At 38.5% G+C, this 19,509-nt stretch overlaps 2 protein-coding genes across 13 annotated transcripts in view; one reads left to right on the forward strand and one right to left on the reverse strand.

Annotated features, from left to right (window-relative positions):
• Window positions 1-1,490: 1,490 nt before the first annotated feature.
• Window positions 1,491-10,071, reverse strand: hmgb1b (high mobility group box 1b). 8 transcript variants are annotated; one of them, XM_058634159.1, is made up of 6 exons: window positions 9,775-10,070; window positions 3,241-3,295; window positions 2,690-2,845; window positions 2,457-2,602; window positions 2,187-2,361; window positions 1,491-2,093 (listed from the first exon to the last, which is right to left on the reverse strand). In XM_058634159.1, exons 2-6 carry the CDS (start codon window positions 3,253-3,255, stop codon window positions 1,962-1,964), a joined length of 624 nt encoding a protein of 207 aa, XP_058490142.1. In that variant the 5' UTR covers window positions 3,256-3,295; window positions 9,775-10,070; the 3' UTR covers window positions 1,491-1,961. The 8 variants fall into 8 exon arrangements, with proteins under 8 accessions (XP_058490142.1, XP_058490141.1, XP_058490140.1 ...); XM_058634158.1 differs by lacking the exon at window positions 9,775-10,070 and adding an exon at window positions 6,827-6,902; XM_058634157.1 differs by lacking the exon at window positions 9,775-10,070 and adding an exon at window positions 4,965-5,097.
• Window positions 6,981-19,509, forward strand: part of wdr95 (WD40 repeat domain 95) — a 31,137-nt gene continuing 18,608 nt past the window's right edge. For 3 of the 5 annotated variants that reach the window (XR_009240904.1, XM_058634151.1, XM_058634153.1), the window contains exons 1-8: window positions 6,981-7,804; window positions 8,954-9,179; window positions 13,980-14,003; window positions 15,463-15,516; window positions 15,608-15,691; window positions 15,826-15,891; window positions 17,025-17,255; window positions 19,344-19,429. Coding sequence is in view for 4 of the 5 variants with exons in the window: in XM_058634151.1 (XP_058490134.1) it covers window positions 7,737-7,804; window positions 8,954-9,179; window positions 13,980-14,003; window positions 15,463-15,516; window positions 15,608-15,691; window positions 15,826-15,891; window positions 17,025-17,255; window positions 19,344-19,429 (839 nt within the window). In the remaining variant the exon portion in view is untranslated. The remainder of the gene's footprint in view (window positions 7,805-8,953; window positions 9,180-13,979; window positions 14,004-15,462; window positions 15,517-15,607; window positions 15,692-15,825; window positions 15,892-17,024; window positions 17,256-19,343; window positions 19,430-19,509) is intronic. The other 2 variants (XM_058634154.1, XM_058634152.1) reach the window with 2 other exon arrangements.

Consider the following 19,509-nt stretch of genomic DNA (forward strand, 5'->3'; position numbering starts at 1 on the left):
GAGAGCGCTCAGATAAATAGACATGAACAAAAACCTGCCTTTAAGTGACTGTGAGGCCACTGTGGCTGTGAGACTGTGTCTCTGGTTACAGGCAGAGGGAAATCTATCCCATCCAAGGGTCACAAAGGATCTGTTCCTGCACTCACACGGGAAGAAAACGCACAAAGTGCTTTTTGTTGGAAGACTTTGGATGTGGTCAGTGCAACTCAGCCAACAATCAGCAAAAGCCACAATATTTTATTTTGTTCTGATGAGTCCTGCTGTGTGTCACTGGTTATTACCTTTAATAATACGTACACTGGTCACTGGAAAATAGATCAGTAGTTTCTGAAATACTCAGATCAACAACCATGCCACGTTTCTCGCTTATTCTTAAGCTCAGTTTAAACTTCAGCAACTCGTCTTGACCTTATCTACATGTCGAAATTCATTAAGCTGCTGTCATGTGATTGGCTGATTACATGCATTAACACACAGTTGACCAGGTGTATCCAATTAAGTGACCAGTGAGTCTATAATTCTAGTAGTAGTTGAAGCTACTAGAATTTTTCAATAGACTTCCATTCAAATACAGTTCTTTTTACAAACGGCAGGGTCGCCCCCTAGTGGCTGTCCAGTATGTTCCAATTTCCAGGTTAACCTCAGCACGGAGCCAAAAGACTGTCAGTGTTTGATGCTTTATCGCTCATGATATACTGATTTAAAATCTGCATTCTCTTTACAAAACTGAATTCATTTCTGATTTGCTAAACAGGAGGGGGTGCAATATTCGGAGCAGATGATTTGAAGTTAAACTTAAACAGAAAAATAAAACTGCTTTTACTTTATGTATGTATGATTATGTGAAATGAAATCAGCGCCTCCTTCTGGGCTATATATTTATATACCGTTATTTTATATATTATATAAATAGCCGATACAGTGTGTGGAAACTCAGTGTGTAGAATTAGATTATTGTTTGGTAAATAATGAGGTGCTCAGTAAAGAGAAACATGAACCTTAACACTCAGAAAACTATTTATTACAGCGCCCTCTGTGGCTGATATATTTTCTTCACTCCATATTTAATGTATTTTTTATGCAGTTTTGTTATTTGTATAGTTAACTATATATTTGTTTTGTGTAAAAAGGAGACACACAGAGGGTGGTAATAATAGGGTAATAGTATTACAGTGAACGTGTGCGCTTGCCTGTGTTTAATTTTACTTTTTGAGTCGATCTTTTTAGTTACTTTTTTATTGCCTTGTTTTTAATAATTGTTGCTTTATTACTTGGACGCCGGTGAACCACTTTGTGAAATTTTAATTCTGTGAAAGATGCCAAATACATGCGTATAATCTATTATGTTCTTAGATTTACATGCATGTTCTGTATTAATTTTTTTTCTTCATATTTTGTTACACGCCTGCTGTAACACAAGACAACACTTCCTCTGTTTCGGATCAATCAACCATCGATGTTCTACACGAGAATGAAGGAAAACTCAGAACGCCTTTAAAAAAAAAAAACGACCTTTATTGAAGACATTCTTTAATGCCGACAGCTGCATTGGATATTAGAGTGGTATTCAAAGAACAATAAAAAGACATTGGGACGGCACATAAAAAAATATTTCTCAAAACAAAGAAAAGTACACTAAACAACTCAGAAATCTCATTTCTGAGTTGTAACACTTATAGACTACTTACTTTCTTACAGATTCATAGTCCTCCTAAATAGTTACGGAATATGGCTGGGATAAAGAACTACCACTAGAAAAAAATTGCAAACTTAAGATATGTAGTGTTAACTTTACAAAATAAAAGGGGGGGGGGGAGGCGGGGCGTAACACTGTACATCATAAAAACATTAAATATACACATGTTCTTGTTCAATCAACTTCTGTTTCATAACGGTGAATCGAGTATATTAGGATTATATGGCAAAAATCAAAACTTGGGAGGCTCCATCATCATTGCAGTCTACTCGTCGTCGTCATCGTCGTCATCGTCGTCGTCGTCCTCTCCCTCCTCGTCTTCCTCCTCATCATCGTCCTCTTCTGCTTTAGCTGGCGCTGAATCCACTTTGCCCTTTGTGCGGTATGCACAAATATCCTGCGGAAAGCACATAAGAAGGAAGTGAATTCCCCCGCGAGAGTAAAACGTGTTTGTTTGAAGCGCAGCCTTGTTTACGTGATGAAGGCTCACCTTGTCGTATTTCTCCTTCAGCTTGGCAGCTTTCCGCTCGTACGGCTGCTTGTCCTCTGCGGCTGTGCCGTTCCACATCTCTCCCAACTTCTTTGCCGTGTCCCCGATGGAGAGTCCTGGATGCTCGGTTTTGACCTTGGGGCGAAAGTCTGCGCAGAAGAGGAAGAAGGCCGACCTGTGGAGAGAAAATGTATGTTTTAAGCTCATATAATAAACCTTACACTTTGAATTGAGGGAGAAATAAATGTACACGTTGGCGATGGTACATACGGTGGTCTCTTGGGTGCGTTGGGGTCCTTGAAGCGCTTCTTCTTCTGGCCCTTGGGGGGAATATAGGTCTTCATTTCCCTCTCGTAACGCACCTTATCCAGTTTGGCCATGTCTTCAAACTTGCCTTTCTCCTTTTGTGACATAGTCTTTGGGGAAAAGACAAAAAAATGTGCTTTTAACAAGAGAAAGAAAGAAACTATTTGGATTTGAAGATGAAAGTGATAAAATTTTACCTTCCACCGCTCAGAGCATCTCTTGGAGAACTCTGAGAAGTTGACAGAAGCTTCCGGATGTTTCTTCTTGTGCTCTTCGCGACATGTCTGCACAAAGTAGGCGTACGAGGACATTTTGCCCCTTGGCTTCTTTGGATCCTTCACCATCTTGATTTTCTAAAAACAGAGACAAATAATAATAAAAAAAAGTGTTTTCAGCGAAATCTATCCAGTCCAGTCATGCAGTGTAGAGGGAATATCTGAGGGTTCGTCAAACCGCAGGGAAATAAATAAATTAATTTAATTAATTTTTTTATGTGCCTTAAAATAGTGATTTGTTGTAATGTCAGATTTTCAAAACACATCAATGTAAATGTATGACCATTTCAAGCAACTGTCATTCAGACATATCCAACCTATCAGCGTGGGTCGCTTAGGTGAAGATGGAGGCGTACCCACGTTTCTAACGCAACTTTTAAATGTTAATACAGAAAAAAAACCCTCCCTGAATAATCACATCGTCAAAATCTGGTACTTCATGTTTTGTTGAGTGTATCATTCTGCCTCCCCACCTGTTTTGATGTCATCGTTTTTTTTGGCCGATACCACTTCTTTATTCCACTTTATCTGTTATAAATATATAAATACAGTTTTACAATACCAAATGATACACAACAGTTACAAATTATTAAACAATACTTGGGACAGTACATGTATATAGGGCTGCAAAGCCACAATCAATTATTATTCGCCAATTATTTTTGATTGATTGATCATTTTTTCCGCCAATACTTCAAATGTCTCAGATTTTTCAACATTTTACAAACCAAACTAGAACAGATTAATTGGGAAATAATCAACAGAATGTTTGATTATTCGGTTAGTTGCAGCCCTAGCTGCATATATTTTCAATAAAACATTTTTTCTAAATGATGCACATTTTTCAAATTACTAATATTCCCATTAATAATATTCTAATATTCCTATTACTGTGACTATACACCTTTTTAATATATATCTCCTCTTTAGTGGGATGGATTGTCACGTCATTTCCAACATTTTTTATTCTAACAAAACAGTCTAAAAAATGTGTTAAAATACAAAAAAAACCACTCATCATTCTTCAATTATATCTGGCTCCATCGTCATTATTCTTACTGATCATCCATGCAAAATAAGTAAAATAATGATTTGAATGATTTTTATTTTTATTTGCTGTTGGTTTTAAACAAGGCCTTAATATCCCTGAAATCAACTGCCTCTGGCTTTGTCAGTTCAGCCCATTGTTTAAAGGGGGAGGTGGGAGGAGGGGGGCGTCTGTGGTGACTGATGAGCCATTGTATTAAGAGGCCAACATGATAATTTTTTTTTTTTAAATACTGCACTAAACTATACGTCACTTAGATGATTTACCTACAGCGTCCAGGCTACGTGTGTAGATAAAATACAAGTACTTAAAATCAAAGTTATTAAATTGCGGCAAATGGTATTAATTATTATTGTGCAGCACCTGCCTGTTAAAACATAAAGCAAACCGGCAGATGAATACATTAGCATTTGCATTCACCGTCTATGATCTTCGCGCTAGCTGGTTAGCCGCTTGCTTTGTGTCCTTTGCGCTCTCAGCTAGGCTAGCTAGTTAGCTGGAATGCTACACAACTTAATTCGTGATGCGGCGATTATTAAAATGGCTGATTTGCGCTGCTAACAATGGCTAACGGGGCTGTTAACAGACTCCGCGCCCCTGCATTGCGGCCTCTTATTTTTCCCCCGGAGAGACACGGCCGGTACAGTGTGTTTAAAGTTTCAGTCAAAGTGGTGGTGATGCTCTAGTCTGCATCCCTGGACCGCGTCTGCCTCCACAGCAGCAGTAGCAGCGCTCGGTCAGCGGCATCAACGTCTATAGAGTTCTCCATTCTAACAGAGCGCTAGCTCCCCTGTTAGCAACATAGCCAGGCTTACACGTACATGTTCGCTGTAAGCTCAACGGCTAACAAGGGCTTTCACACTGGCGCGAGCGAGTAGCAGGCGGCGGTACGACTGCGCGTGTATTAATTTAAATTACTGTTACTGTCAGCTTTGTGCAAATACGTAGCGAGGTTACGTGTTTTTATTTTAGTATTGTGTTAGCAGCGCACGCAGCTCAGTCACGCAGCTACACGCATGTACAACACTAGGCTAAATATAATATGACAGCGCGCTGTTCCATCCATGCATTCATTCATACATCACGCACAAACCCACTCACCCACGCGTTAGTGTTTCTGTTGTAGAGTTACCCGTTCACGGTGCTCACCTCTACAGCGCTATATGAGGCCACGGCTGTGCGACTGTACGTGTCAAACAATGGGAGGAAGAGCAGCGTCAGTGCGGGGTGAGTAGTGAGTGATCCTCCTCTCTGTTTATCCCTCTGTCTCCTCCGGCTGTTGGACATTGGCTGCCGCCAACTCCATGGAGCATCTTATTGGACACCAGCGCCTCAGTCCCGCATACTGAGCGACTGGTTTGTCCATAACAAGAGAAAGTGATGGCGCTAAACTTGAATGACGAACAGCCAGAGGTTTAATTCGAAAGAGGGGACACAGAGGTTTGGAGTGAACGCGGGACAGTGCGACTTAAAGATGAAGTATTAAAGAGCTATATTGTTGTATTATAATGTCCACATCTGTCACGATAAACCAGGGGTCTCAAACTTAAAAGACCATGGAGCCACTTAAATGCTTGGTGGCTCCTTGGTAATATTTTTTTCTACTTTTCAGTAGTGGTGGGCCGTATGAGCTTAAAATGATATCACGATATATTAACTATCGTGTTATAATGTGATAAACTATTGCCTTACTTACAGTATATTTTTCTAACAAAATGATATAGCAATGATAAGATAATGAGAAGATAAGTGATATATAGTTAACATTAACAATGCATTTATGATGCAAAACTAATCTATTACAAAAAATACAGAAACAACTCCATTATTATAACTGTTCCAGTGATAAACTATTGTATTAGGTACGTTCTAACAATACACTATCATGTTATAACGTGAAACGTATATTATTCTAACGCTAACTATTGTACTATGTGCAATATATTGTTCTAACAAAATGATATCGCAATATTTTATATTATAAAATAAAAGTGTCTGTGTTGATTTAGAACAATATGACGTTCACATTAATAATGCATTTATGATGCACAACTAATCTATTACTAAAAAACATACAGAAACAACTCCATTATTATAATTGTTCTAACAATAATCTATCATCTTAAAATGTGAAACTTATATTATTCTAATACGTACAGTATATTGTTTTTACAAAATGGTATCGCAATGATGGATATTTCAAAATAAGAGTGTTTGTGTTGATATAGAGTGATATATAGTTCACATTAACGATGCATTTATAACCGTTCTCACGATAAACTGTCGTATTACGTATGTTCTAACAAAATGATAACGTGAAACGTACATTGTCCTTACCAAATATCGTAAGATATAATGATAAACTATCACATATACGATATATTTTAAGAACATTATACATGTTCGCATACAGAACAGCAAAATATTTTTTGAAATGTGCAATCATAGTGTTAAGTATTTAATATATATTAATATATTAAGTATTTCTAATCCCATTATCAGTGGGATAATCAGTAAAATAATCGATAGTTGCAGCTCTAGTCCAGTAACATGTGGTCCAAAATGACCGCTTCCATAAAGCTGACCCCAGCTTCTGATATAAAAGGCTCATTCTGGGGTAATTAAAAAATAAATTTTTTTTTTTTTTTTTCAATTTCTGCTCAGTTAAAATAAGTTTACCTATGTTTTAAACACTGGACCTTTTACATTTTTTTCAAAAATAAACTTAAAAATTCAGGTTTGTACATAGTGAGTTCTTTGTCGAGGTCGATATGATATCTGTTGACTTTGCAGAAAGAGAAGCTGTTGAAACTAAGCGGAGTGAAGACGCCTGTTCAAACAGTGAGGAGAACAAACTCTCCCAGCTGTTGTTCTTAAGCTCCTCTCTAAGCTGACCAGGACATTTCTGAACCTTTTTGATTGGTTTATCTGCAGCTGACCTTGTATTTTGTGGATGTATAGGACTCGATGAGTGTTTAAAGAAATAATTAAATATATTATGATGTAATTACCTGTCAAGATTATGCTGGCAGATTCAGTCAATACTTTGAATTTGTCGTCTTCTTCAACTTCTGTTTTTTTCTGGGTTTTTTTGGAGGGTTGATACTTTTTAAATTCCCTTCTCCAAACCCATTTTTACTGATCTGCCTTCCTAAGTTGATGTTATCCTTTCATCATGTTAGTGAGACTTTTATTTTATTTTTTTCTTTGATCTTATTCTTTCGTCTTTTATTTTTTATTTGATATTCGGCAATCAGATTTTTATTGTCTTGTTTATGTCCCTTTTGTTTTTACTTACAATATAATATACATCTGTATGCTCTCTTGTTGTGTCAATGTAATGGATTTTGTTTGTATGATATCGTATAACGGCACTTCAATACATGGACATCTGTGATTATATTCTTTTCTTTTTCCTCCCTTTATAATTATGATTAAACTTCAATCATAACAAACTTTGTTATGGGCAGTACGTGTATATAGGGCTGCGAAGCTACAATTATTTTGACAATTGATTGATAGGTTTGAGTGATTTCTTTCACACACACAAGATAAATGTATTGTCTTTAGTTAAATATATTAATTCCTTCGGCAGCTGTCCTTACAGTAAAAAAAAAGTCATCTTAGCCACTCAACTAATGAGATCACCATGGAAACAGTGCAGTGTAATATTTGTTTCAAACAAAGTTTAAGCAGCGCGTGGACAAAAACTGTTCACTCCCTTTTTTGTTTTGCAGTCTCAGTTGTCACTCTTAGGTTTCTTAGTTACCATGGGGTCACCTGCTCTTCTCAGGTGTTAACCAAGAGTGAGTGTCAGGTAGACTGATGTTTGGATCGGTCTGATTCACTGTGTCTTTGTCGACGTCTGTCTGAGGAAATGTGCTTCAAAGTCAACATTTAGGACACAATTTAAGAACAAGAATGCCTGCGGGGAGAAACGTCCGCTCTTCCTCAACTCCTGGAAGATTAGAAACTCAACATGTGACCAGGTAATGTGCCATTCTATACTGTAATATCAGATTCCTGATTCATTTTAAGATTAAACATTTTAATGTCTAATCCAGGGACTAAAAAAGTAGGTCTCCCCTTGTTTCTCTTGTCATTATGCATTAATCTCTGTCTCACTCAGAATTGTTTACTGTTGTCATGGTGCTCAAAGTGTCACCTCTGGTAGGAAAACAGGATGTAACGCAGGAAGTCTGATCACATAGGACACACATAATCACAGTTCTGAAATTATTAGTGTAGTTTTTTTCCAAAGTTTGTAAATAAACAAGTATGAAACATGTATAATAAAATTATAGTCTTAAGTACAATGTGATTTCCAGATAAAAAGGGAAACAGAATAGTTTTAAATTAAGCAGCACTGAGTCCACACATTAACAGATATTAGGACAATGTAAATAAAAAATATATATATGTAAAAAATAATGTGCATGTATATGGATGACTATAAACGACAATAGTGACTTAATAGAATAAAAGGATGAATAAATGAATCCATAAATAATGAATGCATTAATAAAATAAAGAACTGAATACATCCAGAAATGAATGAATTAATAAAGACATGGATAATACAGGAAAACAATTAATACATTGAGGAAATGTATTTATCAATGGGTTTTTTGATGGCCGACTTTAATGTATTAACATATTTATTATTTTATTTCCTCATTTTATTTATTAGTTATAATGTTATTTATTCATTCATTTGTTCATCTATTGTCATGTAAATTATAGTCCTGTACATATAAAGGACTCTAAAGGAAAACCATGGACCAGATATATTAAACAATTGACGTAAGCTTTCAGATTTGCTCCTGAAGCCAACCAGAAATAGGAATATATTCAATAGCCACCAGGTGGGCACTAGGGGGAGGATAATGAGCTACTTTACATTTGATTTATAACATCAGTAAACATTTTCTTGAGGAGTTCATCTCAATCACAAGTTTTGGCTCTTCTTGCAAGAACATGACGTCACGTATGTTCCATTTAGAGAAAAACAGACAATAAAAAATTGTCAATATTGGCTTAAAATGCAAAAGTACAAATGTAGGTCTGTTCCATGGAACTGTTTAACCCTGAGGGGGATTTTACAGCATTTCACCCAAATACCCTCTCAAATCCACCAGCCTCCTCTCAGAGCTGAGGTGTACGGGCGAGAGGAAGCGAAACAGCTCTGGGCCTGAGCGTCGGGGTCACAGAAGTGCAGTAAACAAGGAGAGTAAAGAGGAGCCTGAGTGGTTCATTCGAGAGCTGCTGAAGCAAAACAAGCGAAGACACTCTGTGACACTCGGGGAGAAGACGCCGACCCTAAGACGTCAACGGCACAGCAGAGCTTCGATTCGCAGCCTCAAGGTACGAATTTAGACACATCTGTGTGAAAGTTACAGCACCACATGTGTCTTATCTAACTCAGTTTGACCCCCTCCCTTTATTTCAGTATTTATGATCTAATGTGCATACAGTATTAAAGCTGCAGTGTATAACTTTATATACTAGTGAATGTTGAAATTACTGTGTGATATTTGTGCAGATCTGTGAGAAACAAAGATGTTCTCCTGAGTCTGTAGAATACGATGTGTATAGATCAAAACAATAATTAATCTAAAATGATATTTTGACACATTTTGGTGATACCAAACTTAAGTATCTACCGATGTGTAAAACATTTTTTCTCCCACTAAGAAGAAATAAACAGCCCACAACGTAACTCAGCTAACCCCAAGGAAAGGGTGCCAAAGAATGGAACTTTTGGGGCTTTTTATTTTGGTACCATTCCTAATGGAAACACAAAAAATGACGTAGCGAATGGAACTCAGCTAGGGTGGTGCATCTTATGTCACTGCTGACAGGTGAAAGGTTGGAAGCGTGGCGCCGGTAAAGCGAGACAGCAGTGGACAGTTGGAATATGGACCTAGAGTCGTCCTTTCATGAATTTGTGGAGTCTCACCTGAGGAGTGGGAGGGAAAGTCTGATGTCACAGCTCCGCCTCCTTATCTGAAAAATGCCAAGATGCTCCCACAAAATGTCCAAATCCTCGTAGTCCTGACTCAGGCTGTGTCCGTGTGACACAACAGCAGCAGGAGAAGACGTCTTCCTCACAGCAACGTCTCTGTCGCTTACCGCAAAAAACTGGACAGTGTTTTGGCAACAAAGTTACACAGTGGAGCTTTAACACAAAAAAACCTTGTTTGGTAGCTTTCTTTAAACTATAGCACAATATTGTGTTCCAGCTTGTGATTAACGTGTGTTACTGCAAGGGTCAAAGAAAACCTTCAGATACGATCAGATCACTACAGATGAGCTTTTATGCTTGTGTCATGTATCTGACTTTCATGTGAATGTGACTGGCCTTTGAAAAGGCACGCATATGCACACTGTAACCTTTTTGCAACAACATGAAAGGTTGCCACGCTGCTGCAGGTTGATGATGTCATGACATGTCCACATATTGGATATACTGTATATCTGATCTAGGACCACACTCTCTATGAAAATCGCAGTTGATAATTTGATTTATGGTTCAGGAAAGTTGTAAGAAAATGGGTCAGTCTATACCAAACACTGGAGGAAAATTAAGCTGCAGGTGGATCTGGATCACAAAAGCTCTTTTACCATGTGTATATGCTGCCATGCCTTTGAGAACAGTTCCTGCCTTTAGCCTCCAGGTGTCACTACAGTGTCACGGTGCTGCATTTGCCCATCGACAGATGTGAAATTAACTCAACTCAAGCTTCGGCTTCTATGTCACCGGGAGCTGAATGAATGTAATGTAATGCCAAAGACGCCATGTTAAATCAAGTCAATGATCAATTTTCTTGCAGCCTGACAGCAGGACGGTCAATCCCAGAGGCCAAGAGCGGCCGTGTTTCAGGCCAAAGTAAAAACAAACACAGTTGCTGAGCCAGCTACTTAAAGGAGCCTCAGGAGAATCAAATTCAAGCTTTCAAGCTGACAGGGAGGATGGATTGATGTAAGAGGCATTGGTTGAAATGCAGAGTCTGAGGATTGTGAGTCTCAATAAATTATTCTATTAGTCTGAAATCTGACTTTGAAACATGTTATTATGACTGAAATTATACCAAATAGAATTTCTCAAAGTCAGATAATGTGATTGGGAGTTGAATAACTAATCCACAATATATACATTTAGTTAGACCAGAGCCAAACTCAAGCTGGCCTACGCAATCTGCACATGCGTCGCAGTTCGACTATAATGGCCATTGTGTGGCGCTAGAGCGAGAGAGGGAGAGAGAGAGAGAGGCCACCAATAATTTGCTATTTCAATATAGTGAACATAGACCCTGAAAGCTTCATGTAAATGAAACTCACCCAAATTACAAATCAAAGGAAGGTCTGCTGCATGGCTGGTGGGAACACAAAATATGAAAATGTGTTTTTAACTATTAGGGAATAGTTATGGGGAGTTAATGGGGAGTATTTGCGAAATCATATATTGCGATGTACTCACACAACTGTGAGAGCCTGTGGCACCATCTAGTGGAATGAAACAATTGATTTTTTTTATGCTGGAAAAATCAATACTTGGTTTCTCAAAAGCAATATAATATCGCCATGCAAAATATCGTGATATTTCACTGTATCGATTTCCCCCCTCAACCCTATTAACTATAATTCCTGTAATACTTATCGGGATCACACTAAAACTTGGTCAGACTGAAGTGTTTGCTGCTCCTGAAGGCCCACAAAACGATACAGATACACCAGTCAGTGTTTAGACCCTAAAGTGGAAATTTGCCTTTGGCTTCACAAGGTGGTTAAAAAGATTCTCAATCAATACATCGAAAATGAGCATGGTTCCATATTTATAAATTCAGAGAAATGTTTACATTTGGTTTGAAAGACCTCTGAAAATATCCTTGGTTGTTTGATGCCCAAGGGCAGTTTTATGAATTATTTTAAATGGTGATGGCAGAATCAGACAGATTTGACGATTTGCACAGAGCTTCACTTAAAGCTTCCAGGCAAAAATAATTAAGCTCCTTAACATTTGGTCAGTTGTCATTGAGGGGAAACTTGGACATTTTCAGTTAACATTAGTACAGTTCGAAAATGTTTACATGGTCTTTTAGTAGTTGTAGTAAATACATTCTATCATTTGTCTCTAAACACTGTAGAACCTCTCTGCCTCTATGACTGACAGTTTAGGTAATGCATATTAGTCCGTTTTTTGGGCTTTCTGTTTTAACCTGCTTATTATAAAAACGTCTCACTTCTGGTCTTTCCCTATAATTTTACCAGCCATGTTGGGAATTCTTAGAGACTTATTGTACTTACCTGAAGTCTTACTTAATCATATGAAATCATATGATCAACAGCGATTAAAACGTGACGAAATCCAGACCGGTACCTTTCTCACCCCACTGCCGAAATCCACGCCTTCATAACTTCCAGACTCGAATACTGTAACAGCATTCTCTATGGCGTTCCCTCGACTGACCTCCACAGCCTGCAATACTTTCAAAATTCAGCTGCCCTGTTACTCATCTGCACTCGCTCCAGAGACCACATTACCCCCATCCTTCAACAGCTCCACTGGCTCCCTGTCTAATTCTGTATTCAGTACAAGCTCCTACAAAGCCCTTAATTACCCTGCCCCTCTTTGCCGCACTGACCTCCACCACCATTCCCCCACCTGCTGTCTCGATGCTGCCGATGCCAACCTCCTGACCCTCCATCACCAGAACCAAGCACCGAAACTTGGGGGACAGAGCCTTCTCTTCCGCTGCCCCTACCCTCTGAAACTCCGTCCCACTACACCGCTGGAATTCCAACACACTACAGACTTGACATGCTAACAACTAGCCGCATTCTAAACCAGAAACTGCTTCATGCTAACAAGCAGAAGGGGGTATGTCACCCCATTTCATCCAAAAAAAATCAGTTCCCAACAAGTGCTGGGTCAAGGGCAGCCGTCCAAATGAACGGTGTAGACGAGGTAAAACCTTAGCTTGACCTGAACTGAACGTGAACTGTGCATGGAAAGGTATTTACTGATTAGACAGGAATGTGCTGCAGAGTTCAGTGTTCTGTAATTCCAGTAAAGGGATTTAGAAAAGCAGCTGAGGTTGTGTGAAGCCTTTTACTACTTCCATCACTTTGACAAATTATACAATTATCTCAACAATTCAGTATAGACACCGCAGGGTAACCTCGACTCCAGTTACATCCTTGAGGAATTAGACTGTGTCTCGCTGTTATTTTATTAATGATTGAGCAAAAGTGAGTCATGGATCAAGAAGCCGTTGCCAGGAAACTGCCAAAATGAAGGAAGGCGATGAACGCGGGGAGCATGGTCTGTCATCCGGCCATGGGCAAACACCTAATATACATGTCATAGCAGGTGGTGGCTTGTTGTGGCCATTATAGAATAATGCTCTAATTAGAGGTGGAGCTCTAATTGTTTGAGTTGATAATTACACAGTTTCCAATTCAAACACATAAATCCTGGTTTAAACGTTGCCGCTTAACATTTCATTTGATAGTTTGCCAAGTGACAAAACTTAATGACTCACAAAAAAAAAAAAAAAATTGCTCCGGCAGAAGGTTTCATTCGACTCCATGGCAACCAACCACACACTATCCTCCAGACGGTTTAAAACTGTATTTGCTGCTTTTTATTTGTTTTGCAAATGGATGGATTTAACCCTGACCATAAAAAAATGGACATAGTCTTTTGGGGTTCCTCCTGAAGCAAACCAATAAATAAGGATATACTGAATAGCCACTAGAGGGTGACTCCTCTAGTTGCAAAACAACTTTGAATGGGGGTCTATTGGGAAACTTCTACTTCTTCCCACTTGATTTATTGTGTCAGTAAACATTTTCCTGACGGGTAAATAGTCTCAAACGCTCGTTTCAGCTCATCCTCAGAAGAACATGATGTTGATTTTGTAACTTATGTTCAAAACAGTTGGTGTCATCCAATAGGAGCCTGGTTGCGGGGGAGGTCTCTGAACTTGTGGTTGTAATAATGTCAACTTGGCAGCGAAGCTTCAGATTGACGTTACGCTCGGTTGTCATTTGGTGTTGAGCAACACTGTTTTGGTCCATTTCTAGTTTAAAAGTGTGGCTCGACAGAGTTTAAGTATCAGGCTTTAATGTCTCCTCTCTAACCTCGAGCTGTGTTTTCAGCATCCGGACTTTATGAACTGCCTGGTGAGTAAATTTGAGTGGACAAACAACTTAATTTAAGCTGATTAAAGTTCCAGTCTGTACGAATTAGTGACCTATAATGGTGAGAATGCAGATTGCAGTAAATGGAGGACCCTTCAGCTCACTCCTCCCTTTACCAAGAGTACTACAATGGCATTTTAAGACAAGAAAGGATGTAAACTCTCTTTCACAACTCTTACCACTCCCTCTGCCATTTCCTCCACCTTTTTGTTTGGTTATGTGTCAAGTTTAATTTTTATTTGTGTAGTTCTCTATTCTGCGTAAAATACACCGTTGCACAGAAAATGACGAATATAAGATAGATTTTTTGGATTTAATTTTCCGATTTATTGAGGTAATAGTGTCATTGATGGTCTACAGTACAATCATGAATATTATTTTCTGTTTATCCATAAATGTAATCTGTCATTATCTCAGGTCATGTTTTATTTTTCTCCCAACTTACCTTATCCTGTTTTATTTTGAAATACTCACCATTGTCTCTCATTGCAAACTCCTTCACTTCCGGGTTTTTGCTCTCATCCGGTCCCGTCATTGATTAACAGACACCCCCCTAACCACTCACACCTGTTTTTTGTTAACCCACCTCCTCTTTTGTATAAAATGGTGCGTTCCAGTTGTAGTTGGAAGTCAGAATTTCCAAGTTCCTTGTTAGGAATTTAAACCGCAACACCCCCTCAAATTGGATCTCCAACTTGGAAAGTCCATCAGTCATACCCATATTATTCAATTTGTGTCCGTGGTCATGTTTCTACACTCTTTGTGTTTGCAAAATACCGTGGAGAGTGTTCTTATCAACTGCTATTAGCTAGCATGAGACATGTTTGCGTCTATTTTATGACGTCAGTCCCAGTTACAACTTTTGACCGGAAGTTAGCCTAGTTAAGATTCCATTCACTTTCAGATAAGTGTTCTGGCAATTCCACCGTATTAGTTCTCATGTGTATAACCACTCTTCTCTCAAGTTGCGAGGTCTTTGTACTTTTTGTCTTGTGAACTCTGATTTTCGCCTGAATCTTGTTCTTAATTCTGCAATGTCATGGTTAAAATAGGTGCAGTGATATCGGGTAACATAATGAGGTCATGTATGAGTGTTGGGAGTGTTGATTTGTCCTGCATTTTAAAGTATTCTCTAACTAAGACAGACTAAAAAGCTCTCACCCACAGCCCACATAGTTTAATTAAGTGAGAACCAGGAAATAAAAAAAGGGACAGAACTGCATTATTTTTGAAGTGATTCTACACCTACACAAAATCCAATATCTGCCAATAAACCTCCCTAAACGTTACACACTGGACCTTTATAAACTTGTTTTCTTGTTGTGTTGTGTTGTGTTGTGCATTGTGCTCTTGTTCAATAGTCCCAATCAACTTGCAGAGTACTTATTGACTCGTGTCATAATATATTGTCCCCCTTGTTCCCTCTCTCTCCCAAAAAAAGATTGATGAGACAATATCGCTCGACATCCTCCAGAAGCTGAAAGTAGAATTTGAGGTACGTGTGTGTGTGTGTGTGTGTGAACTGCTCACTAAGAGTCTGCTTCACACACTCCCAGAAAAATGTGACTGTATATTTCTTCATAAAGGACTTTGAGAGATGTGGCTCTGGATGCATCGATGCAAGGACTTTTGGACATCTTGTAAAGAAGTGTCTGGGGTCGTCTCACACGGTGAGACTCTCAAATCCACTTATCTCTGTGTCTCACTCCTCAGTAATTAAAGAGCAGGATTTCTACAATTACACGATTACTTTGCAATAACTGACGTTTGTTCCATAATTCTTTTGTCCTTTCAAATTTCACAGACCAACGAGCAGATTCAAGGCTTGTTTAAGAAGATTGATTATTCAGGCCAAGGGAGAATTTCATGGGTGAGATGGAATTCATATTTGTTTCTCATGCAACATTTTTATTCAGCGCCTCAGCTCGGATTTTTTTTTCTCTGTACACGTAACCATTCTAGTAAACACTGACAGAGAAAAGCTAAAGGCCACAATTAAAAATGAACGTTTGTTTGGAGGCACATGTGTAACCAGAATTGACCTGAATGCAGTTATTTGGGTTAATTAGCTGAATGTGTTCCATAAGTTGTATGTTTTAAGTCCAATTGTTCCACACAGCAGCGACTGACAGAAGCAATGTCTGTTCTTCATTATCCCTTAAATATGCTTCTCTAGTGAAGAAGGAAAAAAGGGGAAACAATATTTATACAAAGTGGAAAAAAGACAGTGGGTAGTGCAGACTGTTACCAACTGTCCTGTGCTGCATTTCAGAATTAACTGTACAAAATTGTGTTTTTATTAATTTACACAAGTGGCAGTAATCTTGGAGTCCTATGTTATGGTTGGTGAGGTTCCCCCGACTTGCCGAGTTCGAAATCCAAATTCAGGAGGTGTTACGGTTGAAGAAACGTGTCCCAAGTCCAAGAAATGGGTTGACTAATTAAAAAAGGGCAGGGATAGGGGAGTGGGGGTGGTCAAATAAATAGCAGACCTTATCCTCATGGAAATTAAGCGTACTGAAAGTTTTCTGGCAATGTCTTCATCCACTAAAAATCACTAAAAAACGACTCTAAACGCTGTAGTACATACTATGCCACGCCTGTACGTGGCACTGTCGATTAGATTAGATTGAGCATGTGACATGTACGCTGCATACAAAATGCTTTTAAATAAAGCCATATATGAATATATAGTCATATAAACAGAGAGAGAGAGAACGAAGAAAGCCAGGGGCGACTCAAGTAAGTACACAAAAACACAGATACGTTAGCGGATTCACCTAAATTTGTTTCCTTGTGGACAGCCCGTAAACATAGAACAGGAAGTGAGAACAAAGGTCAGTTACCAAAATAAAACGTGTGATTAAAAACAGAATCCTGAAAATTCTACGCACTATCGTTATTCTCTTCACGTTTGAAAAAAACCCACAGTTTTTTGACAATACAGATGCACCGGCTGAGCATGTACAGTGCTGCTAACAAACAATAACGCTTGCGTCGCAGGGTCAGTTCTGCACACACGTGTTGCAGGAGCACAAGGAGAGGGAGGAAAGTGCACGACGCAGCAAGCAGGCGGCTTTTACTTTGCCTGCCACTGTGAAGGCGCTGGGTCAAGGGATTCCCGTCGTCAACATCCGCTCCACGCATGACGGCACCGTGGTCACAGTGCGGGACGACGGCGCCGTTTGTCTCTGGAGCCCTGAACTCAGACTCCACAAGACAAAACACTTGTTTGTATGTAAATCGCTTTTAAATATTTCCCTTTTCTGTTTGGCTCTCGCCCACAAAGCTCCCTGTGCTGAAGATTGAAAATAAACACAACTAAAAAAGAAAAACAATTATAGCCACTAGGGGGCAACTCTGCTGGTTGCAAAAACAGAACTAAGTTTATTTTTAATCATTTTCATCAGGATGATTGTAACCACCAATTTCAGCTCTTCTTTAATAAAATATGATGTCAATTTTGTTAATTTTGTTCCCATTAAGAGGACAATAGATGCTAAACAGTGGCACAAGTGGACACCAGTGGAATTGTCTGAGTTACAGGTGAGGTCTGTGGTCGCGATCGTGAACCTTGAGGCTTAAAAACAGAAAAATAACGTTCATTTTTAAATAATCTATAGCCTTTATTAATTTTAAAAATGAGTGAATTTACTTGGTAACACTTTACACAAATATTCTGCCCTTGCTAGATTTGTTTTAAAGTTTAACATTAATTCGGTGTACGGAAAACACAGTTTACGGTCGATGTTTTAGCTTCCCGCTAACCTCTATGGCAAAATACATTCATATGCTAACGGTTAGCATCGGCCACGATCCTGAGTCGCTAAATTACGTATTTATAATAACGAACACGAACTTCATCATACACAGTCTTTACAAACGACTACAAAGTAGTAAAACATAAAAAAATAAATCCTTCCGGGCCAACTACGGCAACACAGGAAGAACATTAGGTGGAAGAAGGTACGCAACAAAAAAAGACAAAAAACATGTACTTATCATTAGAAAATCATGATTACCTCGGGGTAACCAACATAATGATTAATCTTTGCGTACCTTATTGTAAAGTGTAAAATATTCCTTTTACGGCAAATAAATTTAGGTTTTCCTTTTGCTCAAACAGGGGAAACATTAGTGAGATAGGGACTATTTTCAACTGCTGACATTTTCGCTCCTTTTGAACATTTGCAGCTGCCGCAGCAGAACAGAGTGAAAGTCAGATTCACTGATCAAACTACAGCGCTTGCGTTCATTAAATGACAGAGCATGTGTCGCGGCGTAACAGTCAGACTCACTCGTGTTTGAACTGTGAGGTTACGCCAGCAAAATACTGTGGATATAGCAACGACACAGATTAACTGACTGTTTATTTCTTTTCTTAATGGTAGAAATATGGATAAAGAATTTAGACTTTAATGTTAAATATGAGCCATTTTACACTATATTCATTACATGTCAGATATTTACATACTTACAACTTCTAATTTCTCGCCTAATTTTGTTATTAATTCTTGTCCCTTTTAATGTAAAGTGACTGAGTTTATGAAAAGCTCTATATAAATAAAATGTATTGTTATTAATTCATTATAAGGTTATGACACATTATCATTAGACATGTATTAAAACTGATTTCAGGACCTGGACCCTCCCTCTCACTGACAGAAGTTCACAAAAAAGATTACCAAACAAAATCTAAATATATACACTAAAAGGACAAAGTATTTGGACGCCTGACCATGACACAGGGACTGTAATGACGTTTTTAAATACATACACAGTACTTTAATATGGAGATGGTATCTCTTTTGTAGCGATAACAGCAGCTGTCAAGCCCAAAGTCTGATTGGAACACCTGAATTCAATACTTAACACGTGTTGCCAAATACTTTTGTCCATATAGTGCATATTTGTTACTTTAATCCACATTCAGATGGACTTTTCCAGCTAGAAACAGAAGTTTGTTACCCACTGCCAAAGTCCATTGAGAAAATCAGCAATTTTTCATAATGGTGCAGGGGAGTTAAATCCACTGCTGCCTCTTTAACTAAATTCAAATGTGTTGTCTTGTGACTTTTGTGTTTGAAATCCTTTGTTTGAATTTACCCAAGTGACAAATACTTACTAATAGAGACAGCAGAGGACCAGCAGCTCCTGTGTGTCTGAGAGCTAAAAACGAAGATTTTTCCTGTGGACTTTGGTGCAGGAAAGGGAGCCGTTTACAAGAACTTTCGTTTCAGTGCGATAATGTGATGAACATGTTCTTAAGATTACTGTTGGTGTCATTCATGTGTCAAACCTAGGCTAATCTCTTCACTACAGAACGAAGGACCTGCCAACAGGAAGTCAAAGTGGGCAAGTAATTTCACTCTGATACCCGAGTATAAGAAGCTGGTGATTGTTACAGGGTAATAATAAAACTGCATTATTGATGTGGAGTTGTGTGTTATTCTTGTTGTCTATTGATCCCAACTGATGTTTACTTTGT

The sequence above is a fragment of the Solea solea genome, chromosome 7, assembly GCF_958295425.1.
Source record: "Solea solea chromosome 7, fSolSol10.1, whole genome shotgun sequence".
NCBI lineage: Eukaryota > Metazoa > Chordata > Actinopteri > Pleuronectiformes > Soleidae > Solea > Solea solea.

Excerpts from the sequence above, each read along its gene's own strand:
- hmgb1b (XM_058634155.1), bottom strand. The coding sequence starts at position 5,102 with ATGTCCAACAGCCGGAGGAGACAGAGGGATAAACAGAGAGGAGGATCA. Across the intron at positions 2,603-2,689 it reads GATGCTCTGAGCGGTGGAAG|ACTATGTCACAAAAGGAGAA; the intron begins GTAAAATTTTAT and ends TTTTCCCCAAAG. Across the intron at positions 2,362-2,456 it reads AACGCACCCAAGAGACCACC|GTCGGCCTTCTTCCTCTTCT; the intron begins GTATGTACCATC and ends TTCTCTCCACAG.